Below are 20741 nucleotides of genomic sequence, written 5' to 3' on the forward strand. Positions count from 1 at the left end.
AATGATTATGGGGTACTCATCAATACTTTAATGTATAGAAAGGTTCTAGTAGTAGAGAGTCACAAAAAGTAATGTCTAAGGTATAAACCACAGATGTGGTTCCCCAGGAGACCCAATGCTGGGGGCGGCAGATAGTCCGGGCACCATGCCCCCATTGCGGGTGGCGACACACATGGGCCCAGGCTGCCCTCCCCACGGTCGGACCCGTCCGGGGGAAGGAATGAAATACAGAGAGAGGGAGAAGAGGGGGGGAGGGGAAGAAGGGAAAGAGACAAAGACAGGAGGAAACAGGATTCATGGTATGGTGATAACAAGAAATAGCGAGAATGAAAGGTAGAGGGAGAGCTGAGTATTAGGAATAGGGGGTTCAGATAGATAAATGCATGTAATTGGCCCAGGGTTCCGAAACATGTTCAAACTTATAGATATATTTTACTTTGTTCTTAATATGAATACCTAAAGCAAAGGTGCCCCTGCAAAATCACCTGTCTCACTGCCAGAGAAAACATGTTTTTTATTTATTTATTTATTTATTTTTTAACTTTCGGTGGTTATTTCGCTTAGGTCTAAAGTCACTCTACCGCTAAAATTATTAATTAGGATAAAGCTGCCAATGTAAAAGGTGGATACTCAGCCACTGAAAATCTTCAGAACCCCACAATTGTGGCAATGTCATATTCCTGGTTCCCCACTGTTAAATGTGGTCCCTCCCATTGACCTTTCTGTTACTAGTATGACCTATAGTGACATAGGGGTAAACGGGAGGAATCACAGAGCACAGCAGGGAACAGCAGATCTATACTCCTAAAATGAGGCATTTTCTCTTCCCTACTGCAAAAACCAGCAGCACAGGCAGTAGGAAAAGAAGTGAGCATCTAAGCATTTTGTGGGGCTGAGGGGGTGCTTTATTATAATTATTAGTTTTAGTCGTAGATCCACTTCAAACATAAATTAAAAAAACTATATAAAAATAAAGTGTCAATCCAAGTATACTGTAAGCCCCATCGACTCAAAATGACCCTTTGCACCCACCCTTACCTTTAGATGCCAGACATTTGGCTACCCCAGCAGCCCACTTGAAGGCTCACTGGCAAGGTAACAACCAATATAAATTGTGATGACCTTCAGTGCTACTTACAACTCTACTACCTCCTCTCCTCTTCCTTTCTTTGTCAGGGTTCCCCAAGGTTCTGTTCTTGGACCACTCCCTTCTCAATCTACACCTCTTCCCTGGGTCAGCTGATTGCTTACCAGGGCTTTCAATATCTCTCCACCCCTCAGCTCACTCCATCAGTCTCCTCACGCATCACCAACTTACTAACAGACATATCAGCCCGGATGTCACATCACTTCCTCAAACTCAACCTATCCAAAACTGAGCTCATGATATTTCCTCCCTTATGTTCCTCTTCCCCTGATTTCTCTGTCAAAATCAATGGCTCAACTATCAACCCGTTCCCCTATGCCAAGGTCCTAGGGTAATCCTGGACTCTGAACTATCCTTTTCGGCCACACATCCAGTCACTGTCTAAAGCTTGCCACCTCAACCTCCGCAACATCTCCAAGATAAGCCCCTTCCTAACCAATGACACAACAAAGCTTTTAATCCACTCCCTGGTCATCTCTCATCTCAATTACTGCAACTCCCTTCTCATTGGCTTACTTTTAAATAGGCTATCCCCTCTTCAGTCCATCATGAACGCTGCTGCCAGGCTCATCCACCTTACAAACCGCTCTGTGTCTGCTACCCCTCTTTGCCAATCCCTCCATTGGCTGCCCCTCAACCAACAAATTAAATTCAAGTTACTAACGATAACTTACAAAGCCATCCATAACTTGGTACCCAGCTACATCACTAACCTGGTCTCAAAATACCAACCAAATCGTTCTCTTTATTCCTTCCAGGACCTCCTGCTCTCTTGCGCCCTTGTCACCTCTTCCCATGCTCGCCTCCAGGACTTCTCCCAGCCTCCCCCATTCTCTGCAATGCTCTACCCCAATCTGTCCGACTATCTTCTACTTTGTCCACTTTCAGACGATCTCTGAAAACACATCTCTTGACAGAAACCTATCTGGCAACCTCGTAACAACTGATCTTTTATTTTCTCTATCAGCCCATCCCCCACAGTATTATCTCTTTTATCTCTTGACCCTCCCCGTTAGATTGTAAGCTCTAACGCGCAAGGTCCTCTGATTCCTACTGTATTAAAGTGTATTGTATTTGTACTGTCTACCCTCAAGTTGTAAAGTGCTGCGTAAACTGTCGGCACTATATAAATCCTAAATAAAAATAATAGGTTCAAGACACCTAAGAACTTGGGGTTTTGAAGGTAATTTTCTATACCCCTAGTACTGCAATAAGTACTCTCACAACAGCATTAACTTGCCTAGCCAATAAAGTGCCATGAACATTTCTAGATGCAACAATTTTCAGCCTGAAGTGGTGCATTATCTGATAGACATGCAGGGATGCCAATATTTTTGGCCATGACTGTATTTTTAAGTAGTTTGAGCTCCTGTCTGCATCATAAATACAAAATAATTACTAACTGCTGTAAAATTATAACAAAAGGATATAAATAAGCTGAATAAATGTATGAATATAGCACTAAAAAAGGAAACAAAAATAATAATGTAGCCCTTAACAAATATACAGGTATACTATATATACTACATTTCAAATTAATTGTGCGATACAATAAATTCGTGGCAAGCAAGCCAGTGTCCTTCATTAAAATAAAACCAGCATCCCATCAAAAACACAACATCTAAACCTCCCAGCAGGCTTCATAGTGCAAATGTGCAATGATTTAAAAAGAACTGCAGTGTCCATCTTCAAACCATGTTCACTACTTCAAATTAACTCTCTGAAAACAAATTCACTGATTTGATATGGCCACAGAAATTAGGTAGGCTAAAAGAGTACTGGTGTGTTATATACAAGTATAGCAATGGTGCCCTTCCTCCTTAAGATTGTCATACATGGATCAAAATTCAGATGGTTCAGCAGGGAATGGCCAAGAGTCGATTCATTTATGGGCAGACTGATTGTACCCAAGTCAATCCATCGATCGACTTGAGCACAACCAGCCTGTGGGATTTTTTACATGTGATTATGGCCGGTAGCCATAATCCTTGCGTGGTGGAAGGAAAGAAAAAAAAATCATCAATGACCTGCTTTAGACTTAAAATTATATTAAAGGTTCCTGTTTAAAATACATGTCATACGTACCTGCTTTGTGCAGTGTTATTGCACAGAGAAGCCCAGATACTTCTCTTCTTGGGTTCCCCACCAGTGCTCCTGGCCCCTCCCCCTTGTTAAGTGACCCTAGAGCATGCAGCTTGCTATGGGGGCACCCAGGCAGTCTCACTCCCGAGCCACTGCTATGTGTGTCCATTCACACACAGAGCGATGGCTCGGCTTGGCTTAGCTCCCTCTCTCTCCTCATTGGCTGATGCTGCTGCCTCAGCCAATGAGGAGTGAGAGTCTCTGGAGAGCCAAGGCTCTCCTTCACATAGATGGATCGAGATGGGGCTCATGTAAGTATTAGGGGCTATGGGGGGGCTGCTGCACAGACAAGGTTTTTTACCTTCATCCGTAGAATACATGAAGGTAAAAAACCTTGAGCCTTTAGAACCACTTTAAAATGCTCACAAAGGCTTCTTGACAAGCACTAGTGAAACATTTTATTCCTTTAGGGGATTACACACCACATGTCAGCTTCTGTGCCTCCCTTGCATGCATGATTTTTTTTTTTTTTTTTCCAAAAAGTTTATTGAAGGAACATGGTACAACAATAGTAAAACATTACAGTGTGAGCATTGTAGTAGGTACAATAGGTATTGTTCATGGAGATACAGGTAAAAAAACACTTGAAACATGTCAAAAAGTAATAATAAAGTTGCAGATTACAGCTTCCAAACTAAGAAAAAGTAAAGATGGGGGGGTAGAGGGGAACAAAGTTACTCCCTTGTGTCCAGCACAAGGGGGGGGGGGGAGGGGGGGGGAGGTTGGTGGAAAACGGTGCAAAATCTGACATTCCTAAAGCTGGATATTTCAAATGATGAGACACTGATAAGGGTAAGCAGTCAGTTTATGTTAGTACAGTATCCATTTAGTAGAAGATTAATCAATGCAGAGATACCTCAATCAATTTTTGAAAATCAGGAGAATTACGAAAAGAGATCCAATCTTTCCAGATATTCGAATAGCGGGTAGGATTATCCTGGGCGGTGGCAATCAATTCCTCCATTTCGGAAATCCGCTCGATTTGGAGCAACCAATTTTGCAAAGAGGGAATTTTAGAGGTACCCCAAAGTCTTGGGATACACATCTTTGCTGCATTAATCATTATCATAGGTAATGATCTAAAGTATTTAGGTGGCGGAGTAGCAAAATGATGCAGGAGGAAATGAGCGGGTAGTAGATCTATTGTTTGCTTCGTAATTTTTTCAATGTGTTGACGGACCACGTTCCAGAATGGTTTGATGGACGGACATTCCCACCAAATGTGGATCATATCTGCAAAATGTGTTTTACAGCGCCAGCAAGAATCAGGCACCTTGCTATCAAACTTATTTAATAGATGGGGGGTGCGATACCACTTTGTGAGAATTTTGTAATTATTTTCCTGAATGGACACATTAATTGAGCCTCTGAGGACGTTTCTGTATATTTTTTCCCAGTGGTGTTCTTGGATTTCTATGTTTAATGTTTTATTCCAATCATCACTCAGCTTGTCAAGGTGTGCAGGACACGAGTCCCACAAAAGGGCGTGAATTTTGGAAAGTAGGTGCTGTTGCGGAGAGGCTGCAGTGCACAACTTTTCAAACTTCGTGAAGATTGATGGGAGGGATTTTGATTTGTTGATAAGGGGGGTGATGAAGTGATGTAATTGTGCGTATTCCCAGAATGATAAGGAGTTATTGTGGAGATTTTCTTTTAGCTCAGGGTGTGATAACAATTTCCCATTTTGTAACAGGTGAAATATCCTTAAACCCATTTCACAAGGAGTATTGCAAAGAGAATGGCGTGTCTGGCCTGGAGGAAATAGAGGGTTATGTAAAATCGGGGTCAAGGGACCAAGTTGTCTAGTTAGAGATTGGTCAGAGTTGGAGGAATGGAAGCAGCGTAGGGTAGGGCCGATGAGAGGGTGTCGTTTTAATGAGTTTGTCAAATCAGGGTATGGGATCCACGGTAGACACTGTATCGGAAGGTCAGAAAAGGAGTTCTCTAATGCTACCCAGTCTTTGTTTTGTATTTGTGTGTGCCAGTCAACCACACGAAGGAGGTGCGACGCTCTGTAGTAAAGAAGGAAGTCAGGGATTCCCATACCTCCTTTTGATTTGGGTCTCGTTAGAGTGGAATATTTTATGCGTGGGGATTTATGTTGCCAAATGAATGCTCTAGTTGCTTTTTTGATGGACAAGAAGAAACTAGCAGGGAGTTGGATGGGAATGGTTTGGAACAGGTATAGTATGCGAGGTAGAATATTCATTTTGACTATGGCAGCCCTGCCAAACCAAGAAAAATGTGCTTGATGCCACTTTTTGAGATCTTGAAGAATTAATTGTGATTTGATTAAGTGATTCAGTTTATACAGGTCTTGTAGTTTGTGTGGGATTTCTATCCCTAAATAGGTGATGGAATTTGGTTTCCATGTGAAGGGAAATGACTTTTTACACTGGGTAACTTGTGAGTCAGTAAGAGAAATATTCAGAGCTTCACATTTCGATTTATTAATCTTGAAGTTAGCAATATATTGGAAGATTTGAAGTTCTTTTTGTAAATTTGGAAGGGAGATAGCCGGATTGGACAGAAATACCAGAATATCATCAGCGTATGCCGCTAATTTGAAGTGCTGAGAAGGGGTTTTGATGCCCGATATGTCAGGGTTTTTCCTTATAGAATTTAGAAGTGGCTCTAGTGTGAGGATGAATAATAGGGGAGAGAGGGGGCAACCCTGGCGAGTTCCATTGCCAATTGTGAAAGGTTTAGAGAGTGAACCATTAATCCGGACCCTAGCAGAAGGGCGAGAGTACAGGGACAACACAAGACTAACCAGCCTGGGTCCCAAGCCTATGGACTCGAGGATTGCTCCTAAGTAATCCCAGGCTAGCCTGTCAAAGGCTTTTTCAGCATCAAGAGAGAGCATGAAGCCTTTCTGTTTTGTCGATGTGATAAGGTGGTGTATGTTCAAGGCTTTAATTGTGTTGTCCCTGGCCTCCCGCCCCGGAACAAAGCCCACCTGGTCCTTGTTAATTAAGGAAGGTATAAAGTCAATTATTCTATTGGCCAACATTTTAGCAAAAATCTTCAGGTCGACATTAAGTAAGGATATTGGGCGATAATTTTGTACTAGTGAGGGATCTTTCCCTGGTTTCGGTATCACCGAAATGTGAGCCTCCAATAGACTAGCATGGTGCGAATCGCTATTATTTAAATTGTTAAATGTTCATAAGAATGGTTCCGCCAGAATGGTAGAGAACAATCTGTAGTATGCTAGTGAGAAACCATCAGGTCCTGGACTTTTCCCGGGTTTTATTTGTTGTAATGCAGTGAGGAATTCTTCTTTTGTAAGCGGGCCGTCTATTTTGTCTGATTGTTGTTTTGATAAGGGTTTGAATCCATTGTTTCTGATATAATCTTCAACAATTTTGGATCTAGAGCTGGATTTGGGGAACGGGTTCTGCTCAGGGGGGAGATTGTATAATTTTTCATAATATGTAGTGAATTCATGCGCAATGTCCGAATATGACTGTTTTTTTTTCCCAGTTGGGTCAGTAATGTTATGGATAGTATTTTGACTTTTTTGAGTAGCAAGGGCTCTGGCCAGAAACTTCCCGCTCTTATTACTGAACTCATAAAATAGTTTTTTGGAAAGTACATATCGTTTCTTAATTTTTTTACCGATTATATCCCGAATAACACTTTTTATTTCCTCCAACTCTGCTAAATGTGTTTGGGCAAGGGATGATTTGTGAGTGAGCTCCAATTTTTTGGCTCGTGAGTAGAGGTCGGCGATGGTTTTTTGGGTTAGTCGTTTTCTGGTAGCAGCCATCCTGAGCAATGAACCCCTGATCACGCATTTATGCGCTTCCCATATAGAGGTAAGTCCTATTTCTGGGGTATTATTTAGCATGAAGTAATCTTTAAGTTCTTGGTCTAGTTGTTTCGCGTTCTGAGTGTTCATAATCAATGACGAATCTAACCGCCAGATTTTTTCATGTGTACCCTCGTGTGGGATACTTAAAGATAAAGAGATTGCATTGTGATCAGATAAGCACATTGGCTCAATTGTGGCAGATTCCAGAAGTGGCATATCTTTTTGTGATATGAATAGATAATCAATTCTGGAGTAGCGGTTGTGTGGTGTTGAGAAAAAGGTGTAATCTCTCGTGTCTGGATGCAGGAGGCGCCAGGTATCATGTAATGATAGGTCTTGTAGTTGGATTTTTATTTGTTTTAATGCCTTAAAGGGCATAGAAGAATGACCAGTTGAGGTGTCCTCCAAGGGATTAAGTGCGACATTGAAGTCTCCACCACAAATGGTACAACCCTCTTGAAATGCTGCTAATGTTGAGGCAATGTGTCTGAAAAAAGTGACTTGGGCCGAGTTTGGACTATAAATGTTAATGAATGTGAAAGGTGTGTTCCATAGTTTCCCCTTGAGGGCCACAAACCTTCCATCTTCGTCAGTTAGAGAATCTGATATGTCAAGGGAAATGCGTTTTGAGATAAGGATTGAGGTACCTTTTGTTTTTGCCAGACTGTTGGAAGAGTGGAACATCACTGGATATTCTTTGGTTTTCCATGTTGGAACGTGGTCCGTCTTGAAGTGAGTTTCCTGTATAAAGGCAATATCTGCTTTGAGAGAATGTAAATACAATATTAGTTTGGATCTCTTTTCGGGTAGGTTTAGACCTTTGGCATTTAATGAGACAATCTTTAACCGTTTGGAATCATAAATTTGTGCGTTTTGTAGCATGGTGAGAGAGTGTCCCTCAGTAGTGATACTGAGGATATTAATTTTTTTTGGGGACACCAAAAAAAAAAAAAAAACGTATGTGTTGTTCTCTAAGATATATCTATTTTCCGATTAGGGTAATAAGTGGAGGAGGGGGGAGGGGGAGAAAGGAGGGGGAGGACAGGTAGGTTAGGCGTAACCAACTACAGTGAAGGACCTGCCGCCACTGATCTAGGGGGAAGTCGTTGGTAAGTGTCAGTACAAGAATTGTACTGTGTGGGTTTGTGGCAAGTATCTGCGGTCAAAAATGTAAAAAAAATAAAAAAACTAGTTCTGAATAGTAGAACAAAAACAGTAAGGTATGACTTGAGTCATTGAAAAACGCCAACCGACACTCCCTTACTATGCGCTAAAGTTAATTAGGAACCTCATGCAATAACTCTGTGCGTGAATATTCAGATGAAGTGCAAGTTGTAATATATATTAAACCTAATCAACCAGGCCAGTGTATATTAAGAGTGACTGTAAGGCCTGTCTTATATCTAACTTTATGAGAGAGAAACCATTTAAGAAGAATATCAACTTTTCTCTAAGCCGAAGAACCCGAGGAACCACATATAAAAGAGTAAGCAATCAAAAACTTATGTGGAATTGTTATATAACAAGAAAACCTGTAACAAAACCTTCTATCACACACAACTCTCTCAATTGTTACCTTTCTCCACCTCCTTTCTTTGCAGGAATATAGCGCCATCTAGCGGCTAAACAGAGGAAAGCTAACCTATTTCCATAAGAATTAATCTAGCCAAAGTTTTAAAGCAAGAGTGGCTCAACGCATGCAGTTATCTTCCTCAATTTGATGTGGTGGAAAGGCTTCCGTCTTAAATTTACCACCATTCAAGAGAGCATTGATATATGTATCATGTCTTGATGAATAATCTAGTTGTCTCTTAGAATGCTATCACTCCTCGCCCATCTGAGATGGAAATTGTGGAGAGTAGGGGCAAAAGTACAGAGTAATAGGATGCAATGTAGTGAATACTATAAATTGTCTTTTCTTGAGATGAATAGTGGTAAGAAGTATCATGTGGATCTTATGATAGGTCCAACGTTATTTGGAGGGTACAACAAAAGGAAAGCACAGTCTTATGAGATGTTAGACGTTATATCTCAAACTATGCGGGGCTTCCTGTGAGCGGGGGAGGTAGGTGCACTACCTTGTCTCGGTGGGAGTCCCTCACGTGAGGTAGAGGGGTGGTAAGGAGATAAGTTACGTCATTTTGGACTCGTAAAGTTGCTTGATTGATGTACATCCATATCTTCAACTTGATGCGGACGAGATGATCTATCAATGTGAGACCAGCCTGGGATTTCCATTGGCGGCAAGCCCAGGGTATCACAAAACGCTGCTGTGTCTTCCGGGTATCTAAGCGAAGCAAAACGGCCCCTGGAGCCGGCAAAGAGACAGAATGGGAACTTCCATTTATAGGGGATCTCTCTCTCTCTTAGCACTGATAGTAATGGGTGAAGTTCTTTCCGTTTCTGCAATGTTATTTGAGAGAGATCCTGGAAGAGCTTTACCTCAACACCTTGAAACAAAATTCTTCCCCTGATCCTTGCATTGTGTAAAATTTCTTCTTTCAGTTTAAAGTTTACAAGGCATCCAATTATGTCTCTGGGGGGATCGTTTTCTCTGCCTTTCGGCCGCAATGCTCTGTGTAGTCTCTCTATTTCAATTGGGGTATCCAGGGGTCGCCCCAAAAGATCATTAAAAATTGCCAGGGCGGATCAGGTAAGTTGTGGCGGCTCAATAGATTCTGGCAGGCCTCTTATGCGTATATTATGCCTGCGGCCTCTGTTCTCAAGATCCTCTACGTGTCTCTGTAAGTCTCTCAATTGAGTATTGTGAGACGATAGTTCTCTCTGGGCATCCAATATTTCAGTGTCATGCCTATCAGTTAGCTCTTCAACTTCCTCCAACCTGGATGACACGCTGTGCATTTCTTTTTTAAGATCCTCTATTGCCGCTGACAGGGTTTTTTTTATGTCATCCGCTACCTCTTTTAATTCCTTCAAGGACACTGATGGAGCAGAAGAAAGTTGGAGAGGGGTGTTAGGACTTAGTAGGCTGGGTGCTGCTAGATTTACCTGTTCACTGGTTTCTTTTATAGATGACGCAGCCTGTGGTGACACGGGAGCCTGTGAGATTGTGTCATTTAACCCCTTCTTGAACATATCAGGTACATGGGGTGAAGTGTGAGTTCCCGGGTCCCTCGGGGATCGTGAGCGGGATGAGGAGGGGTCCGGTCAGATTTACTCATGTTTTTAGCTGGAGGTAGTGCTGATGTGAGTCTGTTACAGAGGCAATACTTGGCACAGATTATTCACATAAGAAGGGGGTCGGATGGCTTTGCAGGGGTGTTACTTCCTCATGTGTGCAGCAGGGTAGGGTAGCATGGGAGAAGCAATTGTGGTTGTAGTCTTACCAATGTCCGGATGGCGCTTTTCAGGCGAGACCGCGGCTTTTGGCCTACCCCGGCCTCAATCTGGATCGTTCTCCCGGCGCTTTAAAACAGCAAAAAAGTAGTAGAGAGGGTCCCCCACAGCTGCTGGGAGCCGAGCCTGGTGTGGATGTTCTGTAGAAAAGCCGGAAGGAGGAGAATTGCGGCGTCCGGGTCGCGGATCGCGGTCGGATGCCGCTTTTCAGGCGAGACCGCGGCTTTTGGGCCTACCTAGGCCTCGATCTGGAATGCTCTCCCAGTGCTTAAAAACACTCAATAGTTGGTGCGAAAGGTCCCCTACAGCTGCGGGAAGCTGATCCTGATATGGATGGTCTTCCAACTCGCAGGATGGAGGAGGATTACAGGGGATTAAGTTGTCGATCGGCGGAGCTCCTCTCTCGCCCGTCCGCCACGTTCCGCTGCCAGCCACGCCCCCCAGCATGCATGATGAAATCACAATGACTTATTCTGTGAAACACATTGGGTAGAGTGAAAAACATACAAAATTCTAAGGCTGTCTACAAAACTTCTAAAAACTCTAATTAATGACTACTATTACCTCCATGAGATGACCTTGGTGAAGTGCACAGGTGTCAAACACAAGACCCACGGGTCAAATGCGGCCCCCCAGGCCATTTCATGTGGTCCTCTCAAATCTCCTGCGGCTGCAACACCTCCCTTGTCTCTGCCCCCACCTTCTGTAGCCGGCAGCAGAGAGGACAGAACTCCTTTGCCAGATCCTGCACTTCTCTGTGCAGCTGCAGAAAGGCTCATCTTTGCCCGTCCACCCCCCTTTCTCAGCAGTCTGCAGCAGAGAGGAGAGCAGAACTCCTCTTGCAGATCCTGCACCTCTCTGTGCAGCCGTAACACCACCTTGCCTCTGCCTCCCCTGGTCTCAGCATTCAGCAGACTCTGGAAGCTGATTCCAGCCCTCCTCTGGTTCTCCTACAGACCCTGCACTTCTTCTCAGATCCACCCGAATCTTCTTCCTGGCAACAGCACAAGGGTAAGGGGGTGCATTGTGATGTAAGGAAGGGTGGGTGACTTTTGACTTCTGATGGTGGTGGGGATCTTGACATCTCATGTAAGGGTGTAAGGGGGCACTGGGTGCTCTGGACATCTAATCCTACAGATATAACCAGCCCTTTGAGGGCAACCATAATGCTGATGCGGCCCACAATGAAATTGAGTTTGACACCCCTGCTGTAGTGGAAAAATGAGTGTGATTACACCAGTTTAATCATAACTGTTATAATGGTTTAATCATAACTGATTGGATTCCTTTGAGATGTGCCTAAATGGTGTAATACAGAAACTACATTTACCAGATTGGTATAGCCATGGGCTATACTATCCCTGCCAAATCGCTCTGTCACTTGTAGATGGCAGGGACACTGCTGGGTAACTAAACTCTCTAGTATTTGTTATTACTGTATGGCATCAGAACTAAAGTCTTTGTAAATTAGCACTTTATTTCTATGGCCACTTTACTGCTTGACCTCATAAAAAGTAGAATTTTATGTAGAATAAATGCAGGAATTTGCATATTACCTCAGAAGGAGCCAAATTACATGTGAGCCATTATGAATAGAAAGCCATGGGGACTACAGTTAAAAGCTATTCCCATGTGTTGTAACCCATGAAAAGCTAATTAGTTTGGATGACGGGTAAAAGAATATTTCCTAGAGATAAGTTATTCAACACTGCACAAAAAAGAGCCCTTCTGAGTCAAATTCTATTTAACCATGACTTCTTTAATCAGAGCATATAGTAATTAGCTGATTAAACAATGCAGCACGTTTTACAACGGAACTACGTTACAGAGCACATCAGTTTTACATAAAAGCATAGAAAAACTTAACATTTTACTCGCTTTCATTTACAGCTAAAGAGGTTTTGTCCACCAAGAAGAGCCAATGCTCACTGGCCCAGGTTGAGGTGCCCACAACAGATACAGGTACCCTAGCCACAGATATATACAGGCAGGCACGAGTTCAAAAATGTTTTTAAACAAAACATAATTTTAGGCAGCATCCCTAATACTGCAGGTAAACTGTACCTGGAAGCAACATAAAGAAAAGAGATGCATGAAGTATGACAGTAGATCCACTGAGACTGGGAGAGCTCAACTCCATTATTAATGTAAACCTGTCATCAGAGAAATACAAAGGAGCTGCCTACCTCTTTCCTAAAATATGCTGGTTGACTGTTTGCTATATTGCCTCATTAGCTTCAGTACTTAGTGAGTCACTAACCCAAAACAAGTATGCAAATCAGGAGAGTCAGAGAAATGGTGGAAGTCCTTAAGTTAAGCTGGGAACACACTATAAGAAAATCAGGCAAAGAATCGTCTGGTTTTCCTCAATGTTTCACTGCATGTTGCAACTGAGGATGGAAATAATGTACACAAATTCTCATACGGCAAAGGCTTTTTTGTGTTTCTACTTGTTTATTGTTTCTGATCATGCGCAGTCTTTCGTATCTGATTTTATCATACGAAAACCACAAAAAAATAGTTAATATTATGCAAAAATCGCTTGTTCTGTACATGTACGAGAAAAAGTTTGGAGTTTGTCCCTTTGGAAATTTTAATTTGGAAAGTCTGAATCAGATGTCGAAAGTTGTTTACACACTATAAGAACATCGAACAATCGTGCCTCGTACAGAATTTTTCTTATAGTGTGTACCCAACTTTAGGGACTTAAAGTATTAAAGCAATAGCATTGCATTGTCAGCAATGGCAGCATCTGTGTTTCTCTATTGCCATATTTACTTTAAATGCAGTCATTCTTTGACAATACAAAAAAAAAAAAAAACATATATGCATGGCATTCCATAAATTTAAACAAGATAGACTTTTACTGAGAGGAAAGAGAGATGCAAATGCATTTGAAGGAAAATATGTCTCAGCCTGCCACAAGACCCAGTTCTTTATCGAACCACCTTTAACTCCTAACACCCTAACCTTCCTCAGACCTGTGGTTTAATTGAATCCCTGCTTCAACAACATTTGTGCTTTGTAATGTTAATAATGTAGTTTTGTGCTTGTGTAAAGGTCAGCATTGACATCCATACTGAAGTATCCAGCACTTTACAGAATTGTTGTCTTTTGGAACTGTGCTACTGCAGTGCAGTAATCCATAGCAGGCGTATTTAGTAAGGCACGGCGAAAAATAACAATAATGTGGAAAGAGCAGTAATTCAGAGAAGCCAACCACATTTCTCTCTATCAATTAATTAAAGTCAGTCATGAACATTTCTTTGGTTTCACACTAGAATCAGCCTATATATAGTATGCATATACTGTATATACACAATAGTTTGTATTGAACTCCAATTGCTGTCATGGAACCCTTGTAGTAGTTTATTGCAAAGTCACCACCACCAGGATCTCTGGTCTTGGCATTTTTTTCTTTTTACATGGCATTTTTTCTCCTGTTTTTTCCCTGTAAGATCTACAATCAACTGGGCAACAAGCTGGCTATCAAGATCCAGTGGGCCTCCCAATCTGGCTAGCGAGTGCACACAGACCAGAGCTCTGCACCTGTGACATAGCCCCACTGGACTGGGGGGTTTGTCTGCGAGTTAAATGCCTCAGCCATATGAGGTCACATACGACTGGGTTTTGGCCCGAGTCGCAGAATTTCTCCTGCCCGACAGCCCCCCATTTTGATGGTGAGGAGGTTCTGTCTGGAGTGGTGCCTGCCTGGTTCCTGGTATGGTGAGTAGCTGTCCCCCCTCTTCCCCTGGATGTGGTTTGGGGTGGACGTGGGCCCCTCCCTGGGGCAGTCAGACCTGCGGGTTTCCCTCCTTCCCCCCAGATCCCTCTTTTGTTTGGTGGTCCCTGTGGGCCATCTTGGTACTCCTTCCTTCCCCCCTCTCCCTCTGGTGTAGCGCAGTGGTTTGGCAGATGGTAGGGAATGGTGTGCTGCACTGTACCAGTTGGGAGGGGAGGTGCATGTTGCCGGTGGACGGACTTCAAGGCTGAGGGTGGCGCTGGCCGCTAATGGTGGTCCTGTGCCTTGATCCCCCTTCTCTATGATGGCTGTTGCTAGGGCTCCAGTGATCCCTCCTGGGTCCCTGGGAGCCTCGTGAATGGCGTTTCTGGCAGCCATTTTGCCGGGGTCAGCGCCATTCCTTTGGAGCCTGTGTAAATATATTAAATGTAAATAATTGTAGGTGGGCTAGCCAGTAAATGTGGTGGCTGCACTTAGAACTCTAAGAACTAAAGAGAAAAATAGAATCAGTGCGCTCAACCAAAAATACAATGTTGAAACATATGAAATGTAAATAAATATACATACAAAGTGTACAATGTAGTGCCTGTGGATACACCACAAAAGCATAAATAAAATGTAAAACGTATTCCAGGTGATATTAGCAAATCTCTCCACACACATACATAAAGGGGACTCTTTCACATAAAGTGTGTGATAAAGTGTCCAAGTGTCCAAAATAACCACAGTTTCTCAACAAGCATAGATGCAAGTGACTTTTTCACATGAAAGAAATAATTCCAGGTGGACAAAATGACCAAAGCACTTCAATGTTGAAAATTCCGTTAAATAAGCATAAACAGTAGGTGGCTCCTTACCAGATCCACTTTTAAATGTGCACAGAAAAAAACATTAGGAAAGCAATTCCAAATGTGACTTTTCACTAGCTTTCCGTGTGTCACCACGTGTTTAGAATATGTAGATGACTTCTTACCAAAACAATAAACAGGGTAGGCTTTGGAATGTACACTCCATAGGTAGACTCCCTAGAAATGTTGTCCCGGAATGAGTTCCAACGGATCCTACACCATTAGACTCACTCTTCTTGTGGGTATAGAAATCCACATTTGGTAGCTCAGCTCTCCCGAAGTTTGTGCCCCAAAATAAAGGAATGGCTAATAGTGCATTATCTTAGGTGCAAGTTTATTAGTAAAAAGACATACACTTACTTAACATGTGTAAATATATTAACTGGCGGCCATGTTTGATTGGTCCAGCGTGCATTAGGAGCAGCAGCTATGACAGTGGAGCCTCTAGGCTGAAATTTTGGCTGTGGGAGCTCCTCCTTTTCCCTTGGTGTTGACTCCTGGGTTTTCTTTTCCCTTGGATGCCACACGTGGATACTGAGCTATCTCTAATGTAGACTGATGCTACTCTATTGGGGTGGTAAGTCTGGTGGGATAACTCCGTCTCTCTGCTGCAGGTTGTGGGAAGCTCTGTTTGCTATATCCCATGTGGTGTTACAGGTGCAGTGAGGGAGTCCCATAGCGGTGCTAGACACTTTTTGTGGTGGATTCCCCCTTTTACCTTATGGAGTCTCAGAAGCAGCAGCAGGCCCCTCGGGGTCCCAGCCATCCATTGATGCACTGACTGCGGTTCTGGAGTCTGGATATGGCCTTTGGGTGGCGGGCTAGTAAAAAGCGTCCCCCACCCTCCCCTACTTTATCTTCCTCATCAGACTCTGAATCTGACTCTGCTGCGGTGGACGTGGCCCACCCTCTGGGGTTTTTAGCCACGCTCCCTGATCTGTCAGACAGTGAGGATGATTCCTCCACACCTCTATGTGCACTTGAGAAGACATTAGTTGATGCACTGATTACATCTGTGCAGGAGACTTTAAAAATGGAGGATGCAGCTGAGACTGCAGCGTAGGTGGCTGTCCCCTTTGGCATCCACAAACCGTCTCGCACAGCAAAAGTGTTTCCTTATCCCTCCAATTTTGGCAAGTTTGTCTATAAAGATTGGGAGCGCCTAAAACGCCCCTTTGTGGTTCCTAAACGCTTTGCTATGAGGTACCCCTTTGTAGAGTCACTTTTCAAGAAGTGGACTGTCCCACCAGGGGTGGACCCCCCCTGTCTCCAGGTTAAACAAGACAACCATGATTCTGGTAGAGTCCCTGGCTTTTAAACTTCCACCTGACAGGAAGGCGCAGTTTCGTGGCCCGCAATATGTTCACTATTGCTGGTTCGGCACTGAGGCCAGTCCTGGCCATTGCCCTAGTGTCGCAAACACCATCTGAGTGGGCTAAAATTTTGTGATCTAGAGGGTAAGCAGATTCCCCCTACCTTTGCAGAGTTGGCGGACCAGTTGGTCCAGGGGCTGCAGTTTGTCTGTGATGCCTCTTTGAATGCGGCTCCACTGATTTATAAGTTATCTGTTTTGGCAGTGGTGCTTAGGCTTGTATTGTGGCTTAGGTGTTGGTCTGCGGACCAGACTTCTAAAAAAGCTCTGACTGATTTACCCTTTCATTGCATCCGCCTGTTTGGGGCTATCCTGGATGACATCATTAGGAGTCTCACAGGGAGGAAGAGTAACTTTGTTCCACAGTCTGGGAAGGAAAATGAACCTTGTCGCAGATGCAATCTGCCTTTCTCACCTCACAAAAAGTTTTTCATCCCTAAGGGTCCACTGACAAGGGTTCAAAACCTTTCAAGTCGTCCTTGGCAGGTTCCAAGCAGCCATGGTCTGGCAAGCTGAGAGTGGGATTCTTCAGACCCGCTGACAAGACTCCTTCAGCATGAAGGTGCGCCCTCACCCATACCTGGGGTGGGGGGACGTCTTCACTAGTTCCTGGGCCTGTGGACCTCCTTGGTAAATGACAAATGGGTCCACGAAGTGATACTGTTCGGTTACAAGATAGTTTTTTTTCTTGCCTTCTGGAAAGGTTTTTTCCTTACCCTTTGGTCTCGCCTCCGCTCCTTGGGTCTTCACAAAAGTGGTGGCTCCAGTTCTGGTGTTGCTACATCAGCAGAAAATTGTGGTACTGGGCTACCTGGATGACCCCCTCTTGCAAATGGAGTCCTCTGCTGCCTTGATGGACAATGTGGAAATCACTATACAGACCCTGAAGGAGTTTGGTTGGCTTCTAAATTACCAGAAGTCTGCTCTGATTCCATCTGATGAGGTGGCACCAGTTGGCACTGATGAGGAGGCACTGATGAGGCTACACTAATAGGCGGTACTGATGGGCACTGATAGGCGGCACTGAAGGACACTGACAGTTGGGACTAATAGGCAGCACTGATTGGCGGCACTGATAGGCAGCACTGATAGGTGAGGAGGCACTGATGGACATTGATGGGCAGCACTAGTGAGCACTGATTATTAGTGTTGTTGTTCCTTTAACACAAGCCAGTTATCAGCACTCTTCTTCTCTCCTCACGCTGTCAGCATGAGGAAAGAAAAGCTGAAAACCGGCATGTGTTTACATCCGGGATCAGCTGTCATTGGACACAGCTGATCACATAGTAAATGGCTGCTGTGCTGCTTTACACTTATCTGTGATCAGCTGAGTCATGGGAGGATGTCATGGATGCCCTCCCGGCAAAGTAAGCCTGCGCTATAGCCGTCTTTGTGCTATAGTGTGGGCGTGAAGTGGTTAATTAGGGAGTGTGCAATCTCTAACAACAAACTTTTAATATTTTCTCTTTTTGGACGGGTACATTTCCAATCGGAAGTGTTTTGTTCTATCTGTTCAGTAATTGTAAATAAATACCTGTTGATCTTGCCTGAAATGCAGTGACCTTTTTACCATCCTGTGACGGCTGCCTTAGCTCCACTGTTTATTTCCTGTAGATTACAGGAGATGGGAGATGTGGAGATGAGTAGAGGGGTAGGTGTTTTGTTGTCTTAATACACTTACTGTCATTCAGGGTACAATGCTGCTCCTCCATAGATGCGGTACAGTGGGTGAGCATCGTCCCCTCTAGGACAACTAGTGTGTTACTGATAGGATCACCAGGTAAAAATAAAGGAAAAAGCCTGAATGAAGAAAACAAATTCAGTGATCTCATCGAAGGACTGGTAGATTAAATACATTACATTTTTGTTCCTGTGTCTGGATATGCTCTAATTTGACAGCCAGAGCATGGTTTGCAGGACTTTTGTCGTCAAGACTGCTAGTATGGTCTTCCTAACACCCTGAAACTAGTGGAACCATAAACTCACTGTTTATACAGCATGATTACCTAACATTGCTTACCAAGTTATTAGAGTTGGATCACAAGAATGTCTTAAAGGAAGCACCTGATATTTTAAAATAGCTCAATCCAAAATGTTTGTCACTTGTGACTGTATAAGGATCATAAAGTTCTTAAATTCCGGCTGACAAAACTAATCAGAGATCTTAGTAAAGTACCAAATGATGAAACACATTGGGCAGAGCAATACTCAATCAAGTATTAGGATGTATTGATCATTTACATATTTAAATGATGGCTGTCTACTCTAGTGTTAAAATGCTGTTTTGGTGGATAAATGATTTCTAGTTACTATTGCTATGTGTATATTTCAGCAGTGGTCTCCAAACTGTAGCCCGGGGGGCTGGATGTGGCACTTTGCTTTATCTGGTCCTTGGGCACTTTTCCTCCCACTGATGCAAGACACTATTCCTCTAACTGACACGGTGGAACATCATTTCTGTTACTAACAACAGGACACTATACCTCCCACTGACAGCAGTGATAGGGGACTATTTTTCCTGCTGACATCAATAATGGGGCACTATTCCTCCCAGTGACACTAACAGTGGGGCACTATTCCTTCCATTGATACCAGTGATGAGATACATTTCCTCCCACTGACACCAGGACAATTTCAACTCCCAATGGCCACAATCTGACCCCCCTAAAGTCTAATGGGAATTAAATTGGCCCTTTGTTTAGAACATTTGGAGCCCCCTGCACATAGAAACATAGAAACATAGAAACATAGAATGTGTCGGCAGATAAGAACCATTTGGCCCATCTAGTCTGCCCAATATATCTGAATCCTATGAATAGTCCCTGGCCCTATCTTATATGAAGGATAGCCTTATGCCTATCCCATGCATGCTTAAACTCCTTCACTGTATTTGCAGCTACCACTTCTGCAGGAAGGTTATTCCATGCATCCACTACTCTCTCAGTAAAGTAATACTTCCTCATATTACTTTTAAACCTTTGCCCCTCTAGTTTAAAACGGTGTCCTCTTGTGGTAGTTTTTCTTCTTTTAAATATGCTCTCCTCCTTTACCGAGTTGATTCCCTTTATGTATTTAAAAGTTTCTATCATATCCCCTCTGTCTCTTCTTTCTTCCAAGCTATACATGTTAAGGTCCTTTAACCTTTCCTGGTAAGTTTTTTCCTGCAATCCATGTACTAGTTTAGTAGCTCTTCTCTGAACTCTCTCTAGAGTATCTATATCCTTCTGGAGATATGGCCTCCAGTACTGCGCACAATACTCCAAGTGAGGTCTCACCAGTGTTCTGTACAGCGGCATAAGCACTTCTCTCTTTCTACTGCTTATACCTCTCCCTATACATCCAAGCATTCTGCTGGCATTTCGTGCTGCTCTATTACATTGTCCTCCCACCTTTAAGTCTTCTGAAATAATTACTCCTAAATCCCTTTCCTCAGATACTGAGGTCAGGACTGTGTCAAATATTCTATATTCTGCCCTTAGGTTTTTACGCCCCAGGTAAATTATCTTGCACTTATCCACATTAAATTTCAGTTGCCAGAGTTCTGACCATTCTTCTAGTTTTCCTAAATCCTTTTCCATTTGGCATTTCCCTCCAGGAACATCAACCCTGTTATATATCTTTGTGTCATCAGCAAAAAGACAAACCTTACCATCGAGGCCTTTTGCAATATCACTTATGAAGATATTAAACAAAATTGGTCCCAGTACAGATCCCTGAGGTACCCCACTGGTAACATGACCTTGCACTATAAGATAAAGCAGCCATGTTTATCATATCATAGTTGACTTACTTTATACCCAAAGCACATAATTCCTCCAACCCAAGCCACTGTGTTCACAATTGATACCATGTCAGTAGTGTAATATACCCAATATTATTCAACTTATTTCCATTTTTTTTTCTTTTTTTGCATCATTTGTCCGGCCAAAATGCAGGTGTTTCAGTATGAAATAAAATGTTTTATTATATCAAATAAACCCTGTAAAGGTGTAAATTCTTCCTCTGTCTGCAATAAATATAAACTGGGCATTGCTCATAGAGATACCACAAAAAATACATTTTTCACCTAATGTGCAGCCTACTTTCATTTCAGGTTTATCCTTGGTGATATGCATCGTGTCTGTAACATCTGCTTTGGGCAGCTATGGAGAAGGTGAAAAGTAAGTAGAGTAAGCAAAGATGTGTATATTGGTTATTATGTGACTAGGACCAAATGAAGTACATCAGCATTACAAGCATACCAAAAAATTTGTTGAAGAAGTAAGTGGAAATTTTTCAGATTTACAAATATTTTAGATTTTGCATTACTGTCTGCT

The 20741-nt window shown here is 43.0% G+C and overlaps 1 protein-coding gene across 1 annotated transcript in view; it reads left to right on the forward strand.

Moving 5' to 3' along the window:
- ADGRD1 (adhesion G protein-coupled receptor D1) overlaps positions 1–20741 on the forward strand; it is an 897745-nt gene that overhangs the window by 666113 nt on the left and 210891 nt on the right. Inside the window, exon 19 of the mRNA XM_082270985.1 lies at positions 20519–20585. Coding sequence (XP_082127111.1) covers positions 20519–20585 — 67 coding nt within the window. The remainder of the gene's footprint in view (positions 1–20518; positions 20586–20741) is intronic.

This window comes from Pelophylax lessonae (genome assembly GCF_965119305.1).
Source record: "Pelophylax lessonae genome assembly, chromosome: 1".
Lineage (NCBI taxonomy): Eukaryota > Metazoa > Chordata > Amphibia > Anura > Ranidae > Pelophylax > Pelophylax lessonae.